The sequence below is a fragment of the Anarrhichthys ocellatus genome, unplaced genomic scaffold (genome assembly GCF_004355925.1).
Source record: "Anarrhichthys ocellatus isolate YVR2014 unplaced genomic scaffold, GSC_Weel_1.0 scaffold56, whole genome shotgun sequence".
NCBI classification, from domain to species: Eukaryota; Metazoa; Chordata; class Actinopteri; order Perciformes; family Anarhichadidae; genus Anarrhichthys; species Anarrhichthys ocellatus.
In genome coordinates, this window is record NW_022280086.1 from 325,022 (window position 1) to 344,773 (window position 19,752).

Genomic DNA, 19,752 nt, shown 5'->3' on the forward strand with positions numbered 1-19,752 from the left:
CCCCTCACTTCCTGGTATCATCAAATTATATTCTACTGTGGTCTGTGATTTCACAGTTAAGGCGGATTTGATGTTTTAACTGAGAAGTGGTTTCTGTCGTATCGGTACTAAATAGTTGCTAATGGTTGCTTCATGCTTGTTGTTGGTCTCGTATAGTAGCTTTGTGAATCCTGCTCGGGTTCTAAGCAGGGCCCGAATATTCTCCACATCTTTGTTGTGGTCTTCATCACCATGTCTCTCTTAGATGAGAAGTGACATCTAAACTGAAGAGTTTGTGATACGGTAAGGGGGGAAAAGACGCATGCATGTGACTGTGGTTTGCTGATATCGAGCTTAGCATGCTGACAATTTGTCCCCAAAAAGCTAAGGTTGTGGGCAAAGAGTTTCACAGGAGAACAGAGAGATAAGCTGTCGAGATTCAGGTCGACAGACCCAGTGGGGCCAAAAACAGACTTTGAGGAAGCATCGCTAAATTCGATACACAATTACTGCTTTAATTACTACTTTTCCTTTGAACTCATGTTGCCCACATGCTCGTATGATATGCGCTGGTTGTGTGTGTTTCAGTGACGCAGGATATTGAAAGGAAAAATGTAGTTTATTTACAACTTTGCTTGTTTTTCGGTTCCATAGAAAAGGGCGCATTAACACATTTTAACAGGGTTTCCTCCAACACTGCCCTCACGTGTAGTGAAGTTAACATGAAAGGAGAAAAACATTGCTCTCTTAGTACAGGCAGTCTGGTATCTATTTCATAGCACACTCACTGTTCAACTCAACAGCTGTGTGAGTGATGCATCTATCAGTATCCATGGTGATGGATGATTTTTTTCCAGTGCAGACCAGCATGTGGGACTTTGTGTGAAGTGTCACTCAGCTTAGGCCATAAAGTCTTTCAATGGTGAGGCTGGTCGGCTGGACAAGTTACCAAAACAATGGTGTGTTTCTTTGACAATGCACCTGCAATATATTGTGGAAAATTTTTTTTGAATTTTTTTAATGCTTCTATATGACTGGTCATTAAATAAAATATTGTATTTATTTTCAGATGTCATAGATTATTTTTATTCTAATGTAAGATAGCTGAATATCATGTGCTCTCTTAGATTTATTTAGTTGTGTCTTATAAAAATGTGACTCACTGTGATATAAATGTGCAGTATATGTGCATCTACTTGTGATACATCTGTCTCTGTCTGACAGCAAACCTCACATCTGATCCTGGTACATACTGTATATTCAGGGTATGTGCAAATTCCTACTGAATGTCACTGATGTCAGTCGAAACAGACTACATATTTTTTTGTGAAAACAAATACATATTCTGATAAACATCCAGGTTAACCCAATTGTGTAATTGTCCTGAGTGTAAAAGAATGTTATCATAAGTCAAGTCTCCTTCCTGTGTGTCTCTTCTGAGCACTATTAGCAAGCCCTTCATGACACGGGCTGGTCTTGTTCATTTGGCTATTAATAAATATGTGATATTTCGTCTGTGTTTCTGTTGAAATTTCAAATCCCAACACAGTTGCTGATTCAGCAATGAAATCATGAATTTGTTTATTTGTATAGCAGTCAAGCGGGAGATGGTTGTAAATAAAGATGTTTGGAGTAACGCAAAAAATAAATTCAGATTTTATTTACTGTACAAAACATGAATACCACCACCTATACTGGTACACACGGAACAAGTTTGTATACCTCTGATACTTAAAGCACATTTAGCTGATAATACAGTTTAATCATTAGGATTTGTCTTTTCCACCCACCATCTTGGTTCTGTACACCACGCCATAAGGGGGCGACAACACAGCAAATTAGGTGGATACCAACTACTATTTGTAAAAAGAAGAAGAACGCCCCAGGTAAAGTTTCCCACCGGTCCTATTTCACCGTTGCACACATTTGGAAAGTGCTGCGCAAGGAATACTCCAATAACCCCACAATATTACAGGTGAAACAACATATGAAAATATAACGCTATACGGAGACGTAACGTTACAGTGAGAACGTGACCAAAGCAGCGGGGGAAGCTGCCTGAGAAACAGAACCGTGCTACATGTTCTAGTTCTGTACCGCGGTGGTGCATCATGTGCTACATGTCAACTGACTGCAGTTAGCTCTGCTAGCTAAAGAGCAGTACAGGCACAGCTTTTTCATTATTTTTCTTTATTCAGTGTACTTCTCCGGGGCCGTCCTTTTTAAATAAACATGACTGTAAATATGGTAGAATGAGGCAGGAGGTTAGTTCTCGTCTGTAGTCCCTGGTCAGGTGTGAAGTTGGCAGCCTTAACATCAAGAAACACGTTTACAACAATATTAATGTTGTTTGTAGTACGAATAACTATATGCTCTTAACTATGGAGGCAGGCGGTAAGTCAAAGGCAGAAACATTCAACAAAATGTTGAGCTGTCAACTTCTCTCATGCTAACGTCGGGAGACAAGTACACATTTGGCGAGGCTGACAATACAACCTCGCTAGTTGAGCTACAATATTCTACGTGTGTCGCTAGCTAACGTTGCATTTAGGAATTCTGCTTTACGTAAGTACACGAACAAGTAACGTTCGCTAAACCATGCTCAATGCAAGATTATAATTCAGTGGCAGTAACTTTAGACACATGGGGGGAAGTCCATGTGTTGGTTGAAACCTGTAAACTAACTTAAAAACCAAGAAATGTATTTTTTTAAAGGAATGCTAAGTAAGCTAACCACACCTTATCAAAACATAGAGGGAATCAGTAGAGTAGATAGAATGCTAATGCTGGTGTTGGAAAGAGACGTTCAAGTGCCAGAGGGAAAATCCACAGACCCAAAAATTTCTGAGGTAGTAAAAGGTTGCACATTTAAATGCGCAATCCCTTATTTTTATCATCAGCTTTTATGTTTTGAAATTCAACACAGTTATTAGTTCACCTTCAAAACTTTCACAGCAAGCTGGGGTGGAACTACTGGGTGCCACAACAAAGTCCGGAAGTGTACTTTATTCACTTATTTTATTTATCTCCTTTGTCTGTCCATTATGTCTTTAATGATCTTTTTTTCCCCTCCTGGTCTGGCAAAGTCGACTGTGATGGCCAAGCTTCAGGGCTTCGAGTTCTGGAGGAAGACCCTGAAGGAGGCCCGCTTTGTGGTGGCACCCATGGTGGACCAGAGCGAGCTGGCCTGGCGCCTGCTGAGCCGCCGGCACGGCGCCCAGCTCTGCTACACCCCCATGCTGCATGCCCAGGTGTTCGTACGCGACGCCAACTACAGGAGGGAAAACCTCTACAATGAGGTGTGTGAGGAGGACAGACCTCTCATCACACAGGTGAGCATCCACACGGGCAAGGTCAACATACTACTTTTAAAGGAGTAACTTTGGTATTTTTCAACTTGGGCCCTATTTTCCCAAGTAAATTGTCTAACATCTGCTGCTGCTAAACAGGCTTTAATGTAATCAATCGAGGCAACTCCTTACCGTCAATGTTCGTCCACTAAAAGTGTTCGTTTTTGCCACTGACAGACTGATATTGTTATTATAAGTGTCTGACTACATTATGGAAAGAACCCTACAGGGAAATAAAATGTTTTTCTTTACGTTTCGCTTGATCTGGCCTGTTTGTTCTGGTATCTAACTAAGTCTCGCTCTGAGAAGTCTCGTTCTGATATATTGCGTCGCATCCACATTGTGGAATAAATATCCAGCCATGACATTGAAAATCTTTTAGAAAACACGAAGATACCGCTTTCTGCATCCCGACACAACAAACTCTGACAACACCGGCACTCCTCTCTCCAACTGTCACTCATGTTTCTACCAGGTGGCAACCTCTGGTTCTGTAAAGCGAGGCCTTAAACTTGCATTCTATGTAATGGCCAGCAGGGGGCGACTCAAAAAAGAAGTCGGAGTGTATGGAAGTCTATGAGAAAATGACATCAGTAAACATGAGTTCATGGTCTCAATCTCTAGTTTCACAGTTTCTTCAATACAGCATGATGTTCATTTAGTAAATTATGGTCCATTTAGAGTCAAATAAACCATAAAGCAGGGTATGCTTTAGGGCGGGATTACCTTCGGATTAATCGGTGTGTGAATGGGTGAATGATGACATGATTAAAGCACTTTGAGTGGTCGGAAGACTAAAAAAACACCATACAAGCTCAACCATATACCATTCTAATAATCTGAGCCTGTCGGTGGCCCGAGCGATTACATCGCAGCTTGTTGATCGGCTGCTGCGTTTTCTCTCAATACTGGACCAATTCAAAAACTGTTGTCCCCGTTAGTCACTTAGACACAAAAACATTGGCAAAAAAAAAAAGATTTAAAAATCCCGGAGTTACCCGTTGACATGGCTCCTCATGTAATACCAGTAAGTCTCAGTGTTGCTCTCCCTGTGTGTCAGTTCTGTGCCAACGATCCGGAGGTGTTCCTTCAGGCCGCTCTGCTGGCTCAGAACTACTGCGATGCCATCGACCTCAACCTGGGCTGTCCGCAGATGATCGCTAAGAGAGGTACGCACAGTTCACACCGAAATGAACCCCCCCGAATACGGACATAGGCGACTCCTGGTGGTTGTGTCAGAGAAGACACTGACCTACATGCAGACCGAGCGAAACGAAAACTAAACCTGTCTTGATGCTCCTTTCTCAGGGCACTACGGAGTTTTCCTACAAGACGAGTGGGAGCTGTTAGAGAAAATGGGTAAGTGTGCCTTTAATTGATTGTAGGACTCTGGGATGAGCTGTGTCAGAATGTACCAGCGTAGTGCCGCTTGTCGGCTAACATCCCCCCTCTTTATGTCACAGTCAGGTTGGCACACGAAAAGCTCTCGGTGCCCATCACATGCAAGATCCGTGTGTTCAAGGAGCTGGAGAGGACGGTCCGCTACGCCCAGATGCTGGAGAAAGCTGGGTGTCAGGTGTGATCAATGCGCAAACAGTGGTTGATGAACTGTCCTTTTTAGAAATGTAAAATATGGAGCTTGTTCATATTTATCTGTAAAATCTGCCAGTTTCAGGAAGCATTAGAAAGGTGTCAAACTAGTCCTGAATTTTGTCTTTGTCAAATCTCTTCCCAGCTGCTGACGGTGCACGGCCGAACCAAAGACCAGAAAGGGACCGTGACGGGCATCGCTAACTGGGAGCACATCATGGCAGTACGGTGAGCTGCCATCACCCTGTTTCACTAATCTGGAACGTCAACATTTGACCAACATTTGACCAGCCCTCCCGATGGTATCAAACTAATGATTTAGTCGGCTCACAGTGCTTAAAGGGACATTCGCCCCTAAATCAAAAACACATATTTTTTTCTCCTCTTGCCTGTAGCGCTGGTCATCAATCTAGATTGTTTTGGTGCGAGTTGCCGAGTGTTGGAGTTATGTATGGTTGAAAGGAAATAATTCCTCTGTGAAACTGCTCACAACAAGGTCTGGTGGATTATCTTGAGTAACAGTCATGATTTCTGGAAAGAGACATCGCTGTTGAGTTTTTCAAATGTATTGTAAGCCGAGTGCCGTATAGTGCCGTTCTAATTGAGAGAAGGCAGTCATTGTCCAAAACCAGGCAACTCGCTCCAAAACAATCTAGATTCATAAGTAGCACTACAGGTAAGATGTAAAAATATGTGAACTGTCCCTTTTAATGTCTGCCTCATCCTGGAATAATCTTTTCATGAACTGTTTGGTGTGTTTTTTTTTTTTTTGCTGCAGGAAGGCAGTAAATATTCCAGTGTTTGCAAACGGCAACATTCAGCACCTGAGCGATGTGGAGCGCTGCATTCAGGAGACGGGAGTGGAGGGAGTCATGAGTGCAGGTCTACAACGTCTCATTACACACTGTTTTAGTTCAGGGGTGTTAATGGATGATACCTAATGTACATTCGTGCTCAGGATATACACTGTTTTGAAACTTATGTATTATTATTTTCTTTAGAGGGGAACCTCCACAACCCGGCGCTGTTTGAAGGAAGCAGCCCTCCCGTGTGGGAGATGGCGGAGGAATATCTGGAGGTAGTGAAGCAGCACCCCCCCTGCACTCTGTCCTATGTACGAGCACACCTCTTCAAGCTGTGGCACCACACGTATGTATCTCTCTCTGTATGTATGTATGGATGTGTGTGTGTGCATATGCCGATACCTGTACCGTAACACCTTGAATAGAAAACTATGTTCTCCATGCTATTAGTCCAAGATAGATAACATAGCACTCATCCTTATATTATACTAATAACACATTTCATTTAAACAGCACACGCAGTGTTTCAAATACACAAAACAAAATCTCAAGGTGCTTCGCATACAATACGAACCTTGCAATTAAAGTGGTTGAAATAGGATAAATAAGTGTATATACCAAATATTTCAATACCCAAGTTTAAAGCCGATTCCACAAGCATTCTCCCATGCTTGTCAGCTTTGTCCGTGGCACAACGGGGAGGTTTGAAACATGAATTACCCATTAAAGTCAGAATCCTTAGATTTCAGCCCTGGTTGATTTGGCAACAACCCTCCCTCCCTCCCTTGCGGTTTCTGTGGCAACAGCAAGTGCGCTCCAGTACTACTGCAAACACTCCTTGAGCAGCTACAGCAGAAGAGCAACCAGTTCATCTGTTCACAGTGAAACATACACCGTGTCCCTGTGGCTGCCTCACCAGTTGAGTGCTTTGAACGGGAATTATCAGCAGTAGGAAATGTCCGGTTAGCATCAGGCGGAAATCTCCGGTTCTGCATTGGTGAAGCCAATGCAGAAGTGTCTTAAAACTTGTATTCTCTCTACTGACCAGCAGGGGGTGACTCCTCTGTTTGCAAAAAGAAGTCTGGTTGTATAGAAGTCTATGAGAAAATTACTCTACTTCTCACTTGATTTATTCCCTCAGTAAACATGAGTTTATGGTCTTAATCTCTAGTTTTAAGTCTTCTTCAATACAGCATGATGTTTATTTTGGTAAATTATGATCCATTTAGAGTCAAATAGACCATAAAGATGAGTATGCTATAGGGCGGGCTTGCTGTGATTGACAGGTCGTTGCCACATCCAATCAATTTCAGCAAACATCCCAGTATGATTTAATGCAAAACAATTAAGGTATGAAATGCGTATTACTACTTTGCAGTTAAATATTTAATGTTTATTCTAACATGAAAAAAAGCAGTAAATAACGCACATGATTGGCTAAATTGTATGTCACTCATTTATATCTTTAATCAGCATTAAAGCATCATTGGCTAAACTGCTTCATAGACCCGCCTCTTTGGGGCAGATTGCGCGTGCGTGCGTGCGTGCGTGCGTGCGCGCGCGCGCTGCCGGCTCACAGATGGAAACCATGAGTGTGAATACAGATCGCGAGGAGTAGTATAAATCTCAGTCAGCGATTATTGACTTTAAGTGTTAGAGTAAATTTAACGTGTTCTGTGAAGCATAGAATATAGTCGGGGTCGGCGATCTCAGAGCGAGGGCCGGTTAGTAATGGAGGTAGGCCGGTATTGGACCACCCCGTTTGGACCGGCCCAAAACCCCGTCGGCCTACCGGGGAATCCCCGGTATCCCCTATGGCCAGCCCGCCCCTGGGTCATTGCCGCTATCAGAGATGTATACGGCGTCTCTGTCACTCCTCATTCCAAATATAATCACTTCCGCTCATCGGCTGCAAAAAAGCTAAGATGGCGACGGCAAAATCACCGAATTCAAGGCTTCATAACATCAGTCCACAAACCAATGGGTGACATCACGATGACTATGTCCACATCTTATATACAGTCTATGGTTAGCATGAGAGGCGTGGAAATATCTTTTGTCCTAAGACCTGAACTATTCTGCATCCATCAGGAGTTTGGTTTCATTTCAGCTCTGTGTGAGTCTTGACTGCATTTCGCTGACATTTACTGTTGCGCTTGTTTCTCTCTCCTCTGATGTCTGCGTTTCACTTACTGTGCTGTGCGGAGAGAGGAATGCTGCAGAGAGGCGGCGTTCCGCTAACTGGTCGAGCTCGCTACCAATATTAGCCGCTCTGTTTTGACAATGAAATACAACCGTGGTGCTGTTCTGTTGGGAGTTTCACGTGTGTGTGTGTGTATATATACATACAGTTGTGTGAAAAAGTGTTTGCCACCCTTAGCAGCAACAACTGCAATCAAGCGTTTGCGATAACTGGCAATGAGTCTTTTACAGCGCTGGAGAGGAATTTTGGCCCACTCATCTTTGCAGAATTGTTGTAATTCAGCCACACTGGAGGGTATTCGAGCATGAACCGCCTTTTTAAGGTCATGCCACAGCATCTCAATCGGATTCAGGTCGGGACTTTGACTAGGCCACTCCAAAGTCTGCATTTTGTTTTTCTTAAGCCATTCAGAGGTGGACTTGCTGGTGTGTTTTGGATCATTGTCCTGCTGCAGAACCCGAGTGCGCTTCAGCTTGAGGTCACGAACAGATGGCCGGACATTCTCCTTCAGGATTTGTTGGTAGACAGCAGAATTCATGGTTCCATTTACCACAGCAAGTCTTCCAGGTCCTGAAGCAGCAAAACCGCCCCAGACCATCACACTACCACCACCATATTTTACTGTTGGTATGATGTTCCTTTTCTGAAATGCCGTGTTACTTTTACGGCAGATGTAATGGGACATACACCTTCCAAAAAGTTCAACTTTTGTCTCGTCAGTCCACAGAGTATTTTCCCAAAAGTCTTGGGGATCATCAAGATGTTTTCTGGCAAAACTGAGACGAGCCTTTATGTTCTTTTTGCTCAGCAGTGGTTTTCGTCTTGGAACTCTGCCATGCAGGCCATTTTTGCCCAGTCTCTTTCTTATGGTAGAGTCATGAACACTGACCTTAATTGAGGCAAGTGAGGCCTGCAGTTCTTTGGATGTAGTTCTGGGGTCTTTTGTAACCTCTTGGATGAGTCGTCGCTGCGCTCTTGGGGTAATGTTGGTCGGCCGGCCACTCCTGGGAAGGTTCACCACTGTTCCATGTTTTCGCCATTTGTGGATAATGGCTCTCACTGTGGTTCGCTGGAGTCCCAAAGCTTTAGAAATGGCTTTGTAACCTTTTCCAGACTGATAGATCTCAATTACTTTTTTTCTCATTTGTTCCTGAATTTCTTTGGATCGCAGCATGATGTCTAGCTTTTGAGGATCTTTTGGTCTACCTCACTTTGTCAGGCAGGTCCTATTTAAGTGATTTCTTGATTGAGAACAGGTGTGGCAGTAATCAGGCCTGGGTGTGGCTAGAGAAATTGAACTCAGCTTTCCAAAGATGTGATAAACCACAGTTAATTTATGTTTTAACGGGGGGGGGGCAGCAATCACTTTTTCACACAGGGCCATGTAGGTTTGGATTTTTTTTTCCCCTTAATAATAAAAACCTTCATTTAAAAACTGCATTTTGTGTTTACTTGTGTTATCTTTGTCTAATATTTAAATTTGTTTGATGATCTGAAACATTTAAGTGTGACAAACATGCAAAGAAATCAGGAAGGGGGCAAACACTTTTTCACACAACTGTATATATGTTATGTATCTTAATATCTCTTAAGCTTGTGTTAACCTTATTTAAGGCATCTAAAGGAGGCAACCTTTGCAAATGCAATAATGCGGACTCATTTTCCCGTTTTATGGACTCATTCCTGCAGCACTCTTTAACTACTATGGGTGTTCACAGACTTTTGGCCATGTAGTGCCAGATATATGCTGACAATTTAATGACAAGTCTCTCAATGTGTTGATCCTTATGAGGCTTTTCATCTGGGTTATTTTGTCCAGGGCCCAGTTCAGAGTCTGCATTTTTCCTTTTCAAATATTTCTCCATCGCTGTTCGTCTCGTCACCGCAACCTCTCCCGCGCGTCATTTCATTCTACTGTCCTACATGAACACGGTCATTACTGCGCTACCTACTGCCACCCACTGGCATGGAAGAGTATTTATTACTTAGCCAGCCACTATATTGCAGCTCAGACGCGCAACAACTAAATAATACATTTTTGGACTCATTAAGTGAAATTGGACATTTTCCCACGGCACACCTGATGATCTCTCATGGCACACTGGTGTGCCGCGGCACAGCGGTTGAAAATCACTGATGTAGTGTATGGACTGTATTTTGGGAACACATCTAACATTTCTGATGAATTTGAATTGAGAGATTTGTTACCTTGTGTGTGTGTGCAGGCTACAGATCCACCAGGACCTGAGAGAGGAGCTGGCCAAGGTGAAGACCATCGAGGGTTTGGCCGGTGTCAGCAAACAGCTGAGGCTGCGCTGCCAGGTAACTGACACAGCAGTTAAAAAACGATCCACTGAGGAAGCGGAGACGGTGAATTCTGTAGTTCCGTAGCTAAATTCTCAGCAACAGCGGAGGGAGAAAGAGGAGGAAGAGGTAGACTTTGAGCTGCTCCAAATAATCCCTATTGCATATGGCTTTTTTTTTGTTTTATAAAACCCAGATATTGGTCTGTACTCTGTGGTGGACGGACAGCAGTACCACAATAACGCAATGCTCGAACAATAAGAGGAGTCCTGTATTGTCTGCCTCATCTGACATAAATAACGCCTCTAGTAACATCGAAAGAAACTTTTATAACACATTTATAAAATACATTAAGGTTAAAGGTCCAGTGTGTAGGATTTAGGGGAATCTAATAGCTGGGATTGAATATAATACTCATAATTACTGCCCACACTGCTTCAGCTGATTTTGATGTTTTCTCCTCTGCCTCTTTCCTGCCAATGCGGTTTTTAGACACCAGTGTGTGATTCTGAATTCTTCAAATCTCCTCTGTAGTCTTTCAAGTAGGAAACAATCCTGTATCTGTGGCCGTCGCAGGACTGTAAGAAGCCTGTCCAATCATTTCATTCGGCCCAAATGTAACGATCCGACGGGCTACCTGTCTCTTTGTGCATATTCTCTCCGCACTCATTGCTCGTCACCAAAGTATTCCACAAGCTTCTATCTTGACAGCTGTCAGTGCTAACAATAGCCATGCTCGTTATTCGTTCATTATGTTCGTTATTACATCATGATGATACATTTTGGGGAGTGGCCTCGGGGGGAGGCCTAAAGGGCCCAGCTGTCAGTGTGGCTGGCTTTTCGCTAGAATTAGCCATTTTCAATTATAGTGCTGCTAGCTGCTCTCATTGGAAATGGAGTTGGCAACAATGGCCTCAGTTTTACAATTGTATCATCTTGCTAGCTTCTCCAGGTTACCAACCCTAGCTTTCAGTTAGATTCATTATTTCCGTCGTCGTCGTTTGATTTGATGCCCTCTCGGTCTGCTTTTGGCCATTTGTGTCCTCAAAAAAATAAATTGTCAACACCAAAGGCCAAGTGGCCTCGCCACTAAAATGATGAAATACCAGGACGGCATAACAATGTTTTCATTCGTGTATAATCACTTGAAACTAGGAATTGTTGGGCCCTTCATATCTACATAGGGAGCGGGTCCTCTTCAGAGTGCGCCATCTTGCTCCGCCATGTTTCTACAGCAGCCCGTAGTACCACGAGTTCAGGCACAAGGCTAAACTTTTAGAGAGACGGAGAGAAAATGTTGCTAATCGTTTAGCTTTTTTGCTCACTGTACTCGTGAGCTAGCTAGCTGCGGTTAGCGGAAGGCTAATCTGTTAGCAACATTTTTCTGAAAACGCTTGACATTGTTAGACTCTTCCTTTAGCCACTTTTTCTAAAGAATATTCCGCTGTTGAATCCGTCTTTAACCATCTGAAGAGACGAGCATGCACCTGCAACGGCCAATGGGAACTAAATGAGCATCAACGATCTAGCTTATCAGAGTGACATAGAGCCTTTTAATGAGTGTTACTGGGACAACCAGGCATGGATGTATTGCTGATGGACAAAATATACATAGTTCCAGGGTGATGGAGAATTGTTGCAGCTGTACCGTATGTGTGTCTGTGCAGGAGGAGATTGCCAGAGGAAAGGACGCGGAGGAGAAGAAGGGCGGCCTGCCGTTCCCCCACTGGATCTGCCAGCCGTATGTCAGACCAGCGTGAGTCACCATCTTTTGTTGTTTTTGATTTTTGCTCTATATGATCTTTTCACTTTCATACAGTGAGCAGTGAGCTGCAGTCTCACTGCTGGCAGAAAAAAATAAAAAAGTGAAGAAGAATCGTGAGCACCAGTCAAAAGTTCTCTAATCTTACTGGCTGTTCTATACAGGCCAAAGGAGCCAGTCACCAACGGCAACAGCCAGGGCCCAGAGGTGAAGAAGGCGGTGTGTCAGAAGAGGGCGCTGGAGGACTCGGACGCGACGGCCGACACGCTCTCCAAAAACAAGCAGAAGAAGAGATCCCGAAACCCCCACAAGAATTTCTGTCCCGAGCACAAGCGTGAGTCCGAACCGTCGCGTTCCCCTCAGACTGCCCAGTTCCTCTTTGAAACGAGTAGAATGCTTAAAAACAGTGTCCCTCTTCTCTCCCCCCACAGCCAAGTACATCAAGTGTGAGCAGTGTGGGAACCCAAAGGTCAGTGTGTGTTCGCATCGAAGACGTTGTGATCTCTGCGTGACATTCTGTGCATGTTGCCTTCAGCTTTGTTCAGCTTAACCGAAGAATCAGGAGGACATTTCCAGAGCGTTGGTTTGATCTCCAGCAGCTAATGCGGTTTATTTTGGTCCGCAGGGAAACAAATGTGTCTTCAACCTGTGTCGAGGCTGCTGTAAGAAGAAGGCCTTCAGGGAGGTGGCCGACTGCCCAAGTCAGTACATGCAGTGAACACTGTCACTGTGAACATTTTTTTAATTTTATTTTAAATCTAAATCAACTTCACAGTACGAACACTTGAAAAGCCCCCATTTAAATCATTAGGTCCTTAAAGTTGTTAAATGCAGTAATAGCTAAATCCAAAGAGTTATTTTCCGTCCTTCGTTAATATGAATGACAACGGATGATTTCAACTGAATTTTATACTCTGAAGTCAACGTTCATAGGAATGAACAGGGCCCCTCCTGCAACGCTGTCTTCAGTTTTCTTTCTGTATTCATCGAGCTTACATGTCATCCATCTTTATTTACAGTCTGTGGTCCAGACCAGTGCAAAAACTAAAGATGTATTTAGCTTTGTTCAATAGAAATAATCCAACCTTCGTTTGACAGGCCACGGGTTGAGGTTCAAAACCAGGGCAGAGAAACAGAAAGCTGAGGAGGACGGGAGGAAGGAGGACGGGAGGAAGGAGGACGGGAGAAAGGAGGACGAGAGGAAGGAGGGCTGTGCGACAGAGATGGAGAGAAGCAGCAGCTCTCCTCAGCCCCCCTCAGATCCAAGTACAGAGCTGCAGGTGCAGTCCGAGACACAGCTCCCACTATGAGCGGGACTAAGGCCGTCTCTACATGCACAAACAACACTCCTGTTAATACAGCACTCGGCTGTCGCATGTCAAAGAGTCCCACCTGGGTGAGCCTAAGCCGTTTTCAGGTCATTTCTCTGACCACAAGTTCATTTTAAACATTTTGAACAGCTGCTAAGCAACCTCGGCATGGAAGAGACTCTGATGGACACTGATCAGCAGACCAAAACCATAAAGAAACAAAAACTTTTTTTTATGTGATGTGGATTCGTTTGGGATTTTTTTTTTTCCTTTTTTCCTGATGGGACAGTCTGGAAGACTTTCTCAACTCATTCTGGCATCTTTTATTTTTAAGACAAAGATTTTACGAAGAGTTCCAACATCATTTAGCCAAATTTGTTACTGAGGTGAAGTAAAGTTTGTCTGCAGTGCATTGACGTGTATGTGCCTTTTTAGATGAGAAGTACCGCTGCCTATCCAGAGATGAACTTGAAAAAGTGGAGAGATCAAGGTGGTGATTTCACGGTCTATTTAAAGGTGCTACCTGGGTAATCGTGCATGCACTGGGTTTTTTTCTCCCCTGTATATCAAAATGATTTCTGTGTTTAGCCTAGCTTAGCACAAATACTAGAAGCTAGCCTAGCTCTATCAAAAGAGATGTGTTGACTAGCTTACTTGCTAACAAGATATTTTCTTTGCTTTAATGGAGGATAGCTGTTCTATTGTGATTCTAGTCTTTGTGCTAAGCTAGCCTCTCACCTCACTTAAAGCACCCGGAAAACTAGAAGTGTTTCTCTGACTATTTTGTTTTGAATATTTAATGTCACAAAGTTGGTGACAAAATCATCTTTAGGTATTATTAACTAAACTCTGAAACTCAGCTGATCTGCTTCATCAGGACAAGTGCGGGTGTGATTTTATGTTGATAATCCTGATTGGTGCACAGATGTTGGTGACATCACGGTTTGTCAGTTTAGACCCGCCTTCGTTAAACCAGCGAAAGAGGCACAGACGAAAACAGAAAAAACAGGAAGCAACTGTTTTCAGAGCCTTTAAAACTGCAGTTGCTAACCTTTATTAAGATCACTTTTTTCATATTTGCTCAAACTGTCACTATATCCTGACAGTATTACAGGAGACAATCTGTGGAAAAAAAAAAAAAATATGTTCCACTGATTTCTATTTTTTAGTGCTCCTAATGGATTCCACCAGGCTGTAAGGAAAACAACCAATCGGAGGCGAGGAGTCTTTAGGGCAGCTGTCAATCACAGCTCGTGCAGCTCTTAGACACCAATCAAACTGTCAAAACTTGGCAGCGCTGATCAAACATGAATTTGAGTTTACATGCAAGGGTAGGATTTGTGAATGCTAGCGGTTAGCACTAGCTAAGTGCATGCGTGCGATTAGCATAGGCGATTCACAGGTTAATTGAAAAGGTAATAAATACTCCTCACAAATACCAAAGATACTCTAACAAAATGACGTGGTTGGTGGGCGTGTTTCAACAGAGCGGCCTTTTCAATTGTTTGACAGTTTGATCAGATTTCACGAGCAGTGATTGCTAGCTGTGTTAGCGGCTCCTCTGCTCTGATTGGCTGATTTTCTTCAGGCCCAGTGGAATCTTGCAAATGCCATTAGGAGAACTAAAAGGAGGCAGAGGAACCTATATTTTATCACAGATCATCTGTCTCATGAAGTGTGTTGGTTTGGGTTTAACTCTTGTCTAAAGTCAGGATGAAATGCAGTGAGAATTCACCTCACATGGGTTTCATCAAAAATAATTCTCAGTCGTGACACTATAATTGATGCTTTAAAGCTTTAATGCAAAGATAAAGAAACCAGAGTGCATGTTAACTGTAATAAAGGTACAATGGGGACAGAGTACAACTCAGGGGAGAAGCGATAAAAGAGTAAAGCGGGTCTTCAGCTTCTTGGAAGTTTACATCTCAGTCGGAGGCTTCCCCGCCATACTTGATGTGGTGGTCGATGTAGCTCACAAACTTGGACACTTGGGTGTAGACGCCAGGGTGGCCTCGGAGACCACAATCGCCGTGACTCATGATGCCCACCTGCACGTAGTCGCTGCCTGCAAGACACACCAGCGGGCCGCCATAGTCCCCCTTTGGAAGCACAAAGAATAACACATTGTGTAAGTGGTTCCACTTTGCATTGTTCTTTCCTTATTTGAACTTGTTGAGTTGACGCACAGCAGATACATGTGGTCGTTTTGGAGGAAATGGTCAGTAGTTGGGACATGAGACATTTTAATCATTTTCAGTGGTGGAAGAACTACTGGGATAGGAGAGTAACTAAACCCCAGAGTTTTTGCTGAAGCGCTCATACCCTGGAAATCCAAAATATGCCTCAAGAATGTGAAAAAACTTTGGCTTGGAGGAGAGCCAGGGTGTGAAATTATGCCAACAGCACATTACACGTACAGCACATACATATTATGTATGCATTATTAGATTGTGATTACTGATTCATCAATGCATAAGTATCATTTTACTGTTGCGGTGGAGCTTCTTTTAACTAGTAACTAACAGTGGTGTATAAAGTACCCAAAAGCCATACTTGAGTAAAAGTAAAGATACCTTACTGGAAAACTACTCCAGTAAAAGTCACCTATTAGAATACTACTTGAGTAAAAGTCTTAAAGTATCTGATATTTACTGTACTTGAGTATCAAAAGTAATTTTCTGATATTAAATGTACTTAAGTATTGAAAGTAAAAGTACAAGTAAATGCTGTTAATAAAAAAGCAAAGGGTCAGAATTATGAAGTTTATTATTTTAAGTGCTGTGGCACCAGGACCAAGGACATGGAGTTGTGTTGAACATAATTGTGTTGGCTGTGATCCATCCAGGAGCAACAATGTTCAACATAATATATTGTACATAAGTATACTTTTGCATCTACTATGAACTTATAATTCTCCGAAAAGCAATATGACACTATGAAGGAGTTGTAACAGTGCGTTGATAAGTATGCTCATTCCGACTAGAGGATGTAGAGGGCAAATGCATCATATTGTGTTCAGCAAAACATATCCACTTGATGCATCAGGTCAGTGTTGTGAGAAAGGACACCTGCCTTGTAAACTCCTGTGGGCCTGATTTGAACACAATAGGCAAAGGTTTTGCTCAAGCTGAATCTGCAATTGGGCGACTGCTACCATCATAACTCCATCTGATCATCCACAAAATGACTCAAATATCAAAACATGATCAATACTAAAGCAGCACCGAAAGTAACAACCCAGTCATTACTGGAAACTGAAAAATGTCCTGTTCATCTTCAAAAGAAGTTGGTTTTCAAAATTGCGAGAATTCAGCCTCGCTCTTCTTGGGCTGAAGACTAGTCCTGCGATGCTAACCAGCCTTTCACAGGCCGCTGAGGCAGGTAGAGGTGTGTTCAGCTTCACACACAGTTTGCGCACAGCTGGGAAGGATTCCCCTAATGCTCGCGGCTCCTGTCAACCCTATGGTGTGGTGGCTAGCTAACGTTAAGTTAGCTAACGTTAGCCAACTAGTGCTGCAATGATTATAGCTAAGATGACTCAAATCAACAAAATCTCACAACTGTCAACACTTCCTCAGCTCACTAACTCGCTAGCGATCCACGGGTGTTGGTCTTCGTCACCACCGTCGTTTGTTGCGGGAGTAGCAGGTGCTTCCGTCATGAAATCAGTCATCGTAGAGTGGAATTATATTAATGTAGTCGCTTGCTAGCTATAGCATCCTGGGCATCACTGGGAATCAAAACACCGCGGCTTTGAGAGCACTTGTTTTGCGCATTAACGTGATTAACCAACGATTTAACTTGCAAGCTAGGACCACTGATTGACCAAACCTGCTTGCTTGCAGTCTCTGTTCCACCACAGTCCCCGACACTGATCTCATGATTCATTTTTTTCTAAAGATAGATTTGATTTTGTAGCGAGTAACGAAGGTTTCAGGGGAAATCTATCGGAGTAAAAGTATCAGTTTTCTTTGCAAAATGTAGTGAAGTAAAAGTAAAAGTCAACAGAAATATAAGTAGTAAAGTACAGATATCCAAAAAAACGACTCAAGTACAGTAACGAAGTATTTCTACTTCGTTACTGTACACCACTGGTAACTAATAGTGCCGTCTTCCCAACCGTTAGGGCTCAAACCCCCCTTCACACAGTTGAATATTTCAACTGACTTTAATTAATAGTAGAACTCACTTTGCAGGCGTCCTTTCCATCCACGCCCCCTGCACACAGCATGCCATCAGTCAGCTCAGGTCTCTTGGCCTTACATTCACTGATGGAAATCTTCAGCTGCTGAAGGGTTTCTGGAATCGGCAGTGGAGCTGCATAGATATATATACACACACACACACACACACACACACACACACACACACACACAGTGAGAATAAGTGTGGAGCAGGAGGCGATGGTTTATGATCGATTAGCGACCGAAGTAAGGCCGACATTTACGGCTGGATGTATTCCTGCTGAAGGAATTGAAAGAACCAAGATCATCCTGTTGGTTAACTGAGCCTTGAGAGAAGAGAGCATACCATTTTGTGTTACGACACATTTAAAGAAAAATAAATCATATATTAGCTCTATTTATATATATCATATATTAACAAGGTATTTCGCCATAAAGGCCCTGCACACCCGCACAGTGTTTTCATACATTTGATTATTAGGGTTTTTATTAGGATGGTCGTGTTAACTACTAAAATTGTGGCAAAACTTATAGGAGAGTGAGGGATATAACTATAATCTTAATATTAATAATAATACAAATACTTTATTTAAATAGTTATTATGAAGCTCAGTCTGTGCCTCTAAAGCTCAATAACGCGTCAAGTGTTTTTTTTATCGAACTTGCATTAACATTTTTTTTATAGAACTTATAGTACAATTATTTAATTCAGGAATTAGTATGACCGATATTTTTTACAACATTTTGTACACCCTGCAGTACTCCAAGGTACCCCTTGGCTAAGTAGTACTCTCATTTTGAGAAACTGGTACGCCAGAATTTAAAACAACTTTTTAAAAGAAGAATCATATCGGACACATTATTATTCAAAGCAGAATATATATTTATGTCTTGTAGGGGATGAGAAGAAGATGATTTATTTGGACAAAAACGAAAAAAAAAGGTCAAAACTATCTGAGGACTTCAGGAAGTAGTCACGACCATCAAACCGCAACTTGCTGCTCTTAGGCATAATGCTTTGTGCCGTTGTGTTTATGAGCAGTTGTTGATTACCGGAGATGTCTCCTTGAAAGAACATTTAAATTAAAAAAATATTATTTTTTTCAACTCATGAGCTCAGTATTTCTAAATCCTGTTTAGAAGCCCATTTGTGTCACACTGATCTGCAGGGTCACACACACGAAGCCATCCATGAATCTACAATTCATTGGTGTGTTAGTATTCATTGGTCCTCATACAGTGTGTCCACCTTATATGCTGCTTCATGTGCAAAACTCACTATCTCTCTTAATCTCCCCCCAGCCGGTGATCCAACACTGGGACGATGAAGAGAAGGTGGCGTCAGTGCGGGGCAGACTCACTGCCTTGACCTTGTTTGACATTGTCACCGGGTTCTTCAGCTGTATCATAGCGAGGTCGTTCACGTAGCCACCGCTGAAGGACCGGTAGTCGGGGTGGATGATGAATCTCTTCACGCCCATGTAATCAGCGGACGGCTCTCGCAGTTTGTGTGAGCCCACCCAAATCATTGATCTCTCCCGGTTAGGCTTCGGATTTCTGCCAACACAAACACACACATTTATGGATCCCCCCCTCTTATTACCGGTAAAAAACACAGTATTCTAACATGCGGGTCGGTTCGGGGACATACAAACATTGCCTGCTTTTGCTTCATATTATTAACAGACGAGAGTGATGAGGTGTTGCGCTGTAATGTGGATGCTGCAATTCATTTCAGATCAAGGGTGGAACTTTTTTGTTGTTGTTTATTTTCAGAATCTATATATTCCCTACAAGATATCAACATGGTTACAAGTCCTTTTATTATATTTTACATAATATTCTAACGTTCAAAGATTTATTTATAGATTAGACAACAGTACTTTTTATGAGTTTGTTTGTCATGAATTGTATTAAAATGTCCAAATTGAGAATGAGTAGATTTGAATAAATGAATTAAAATGTAGTGGTCTTGATACACCGAGGTGCCTGTAACGTGCTCACTACTACAGAAGATGTTGAAGGATGCAGCATGAGTGTATTATGAGCGTAGCAACTCATAATGTAATAAATGCTCATAATCAGCACAAGCACATAATGTAATATCAGTTTTGCGTGTAATACAATAAGTTAATACATTAAGAGAAAATGATTACATCATAAACTAGGCAAAAAGATTTTTTTGAATAATGTAATAAATTCAGCTCATAGTGTAATATTTATATTATATATATGTAATATTTATATTATATATATATATATATATA

The 19,752-nt window shown here is 42.4% G+C and overlaps 2 protein-coding genes across 5 annotated transcripts in view; one reads left to right on the forward strand and one right to left on the reverse strand.

Moving 5' to 3' along the window:
- The first annotated feature begins 1,805 nt into the window (after positions 1-1,805).
- Positions 1,806-15,839, forward strand: dus1l (dihydrouridine synthase 1-like (S. cerevisiae)). 4 transcript variants are annotated; one of them, XM_031871202.1, is made up of 14 exons: positions 1,806-1,954; positions 3,066-3,311; positions 4,390-4,498; positions 4,638-4,688; positions 4,793-4,905; positions 5,065-5,147; positions 5,698-5,801; positions 5,921-6,068; positions 10,151-10,247; positions 11,897-11,985; positions 12,156-12,325; positions 12,423-12,460; positions 12,617-12,692; positions 13,090-15,839. In XM_031871202.1, exons 2-14 carry the CDS (start codon positions 3,075-3,077, stop codon positions 13,299-13,301), a joined length of 1,527 nt encoding a protein of 508 aa, XP_031727062.1. In that variant the 5' UTR covers positions 1,806-1,954; positions 3,066-3,074; the 3' UTR covers positions 13,302-15,839. The 4 variants fall into 4 exon arrangements, with proteins under 4 accessions (XP_031727062.1, XP_031727063.1, XP_031727061.1 ...); XM_031871203.1 differs by lacking the exon at positions 1,806-1,954 and adding an exon at positions 1,961-2,969; XM_031871201.1 differs by lacking the exon at positions 1,806-1,954 and having other exon boundaries at positions 1,961-3,311.
- LOC116396544 (mast cell tryptase-like) overlaps positions 15,051-19,752 on the reverse strand; it is a 7,262-nt gene continuing 2,560 nt past the window's right edge. The window contains exons 3-5 of the mRNA XM_031871207.1: positions 18,765-19,042; positions 17,491-17,618; positions 15,051-15,400 (exon numbers count right to left, since the gene is read on the reverse strand). Of these exons, the coding sequence (XP_031727067.1) occupies positions 15,227-15,400; positions 17,491-17,618; positions 18,765-19,042 (580 nt within the window). The 3' untranslated portion in view covers positions 15,051-15,226. The remainder of the gene's footprint in view (positions 15,401-17,490; positions 17,619-18,764; positions 19,043-19,752) is intronic.

Excerpts from the sequence above, each read along its gene's own strand:
- dus1l (XM_031871201.1), top strand. The coding sequence starts at position 3,024 with ATGTCTTTAATGATCTTTTTTTCCCCTCCTGGTCTGGCAAAGTCGACT. Across the intron at positions 10,248-11,896 it reads AGCTGAGGCTGCGCTGCCAG|GAGGAGATTGCCAGAGGAAA; the intron begins GTAACTGACACA and ends GTGTCTGTGCAG. Across the intron at positions 12,693-13,089 it reads GGAGGTGGCCGACTGCCCAA|GCCACGGGTTGAGGTTCAAA; the intron begins GTCAGTACATGC and ends TTCGTTTGACAG.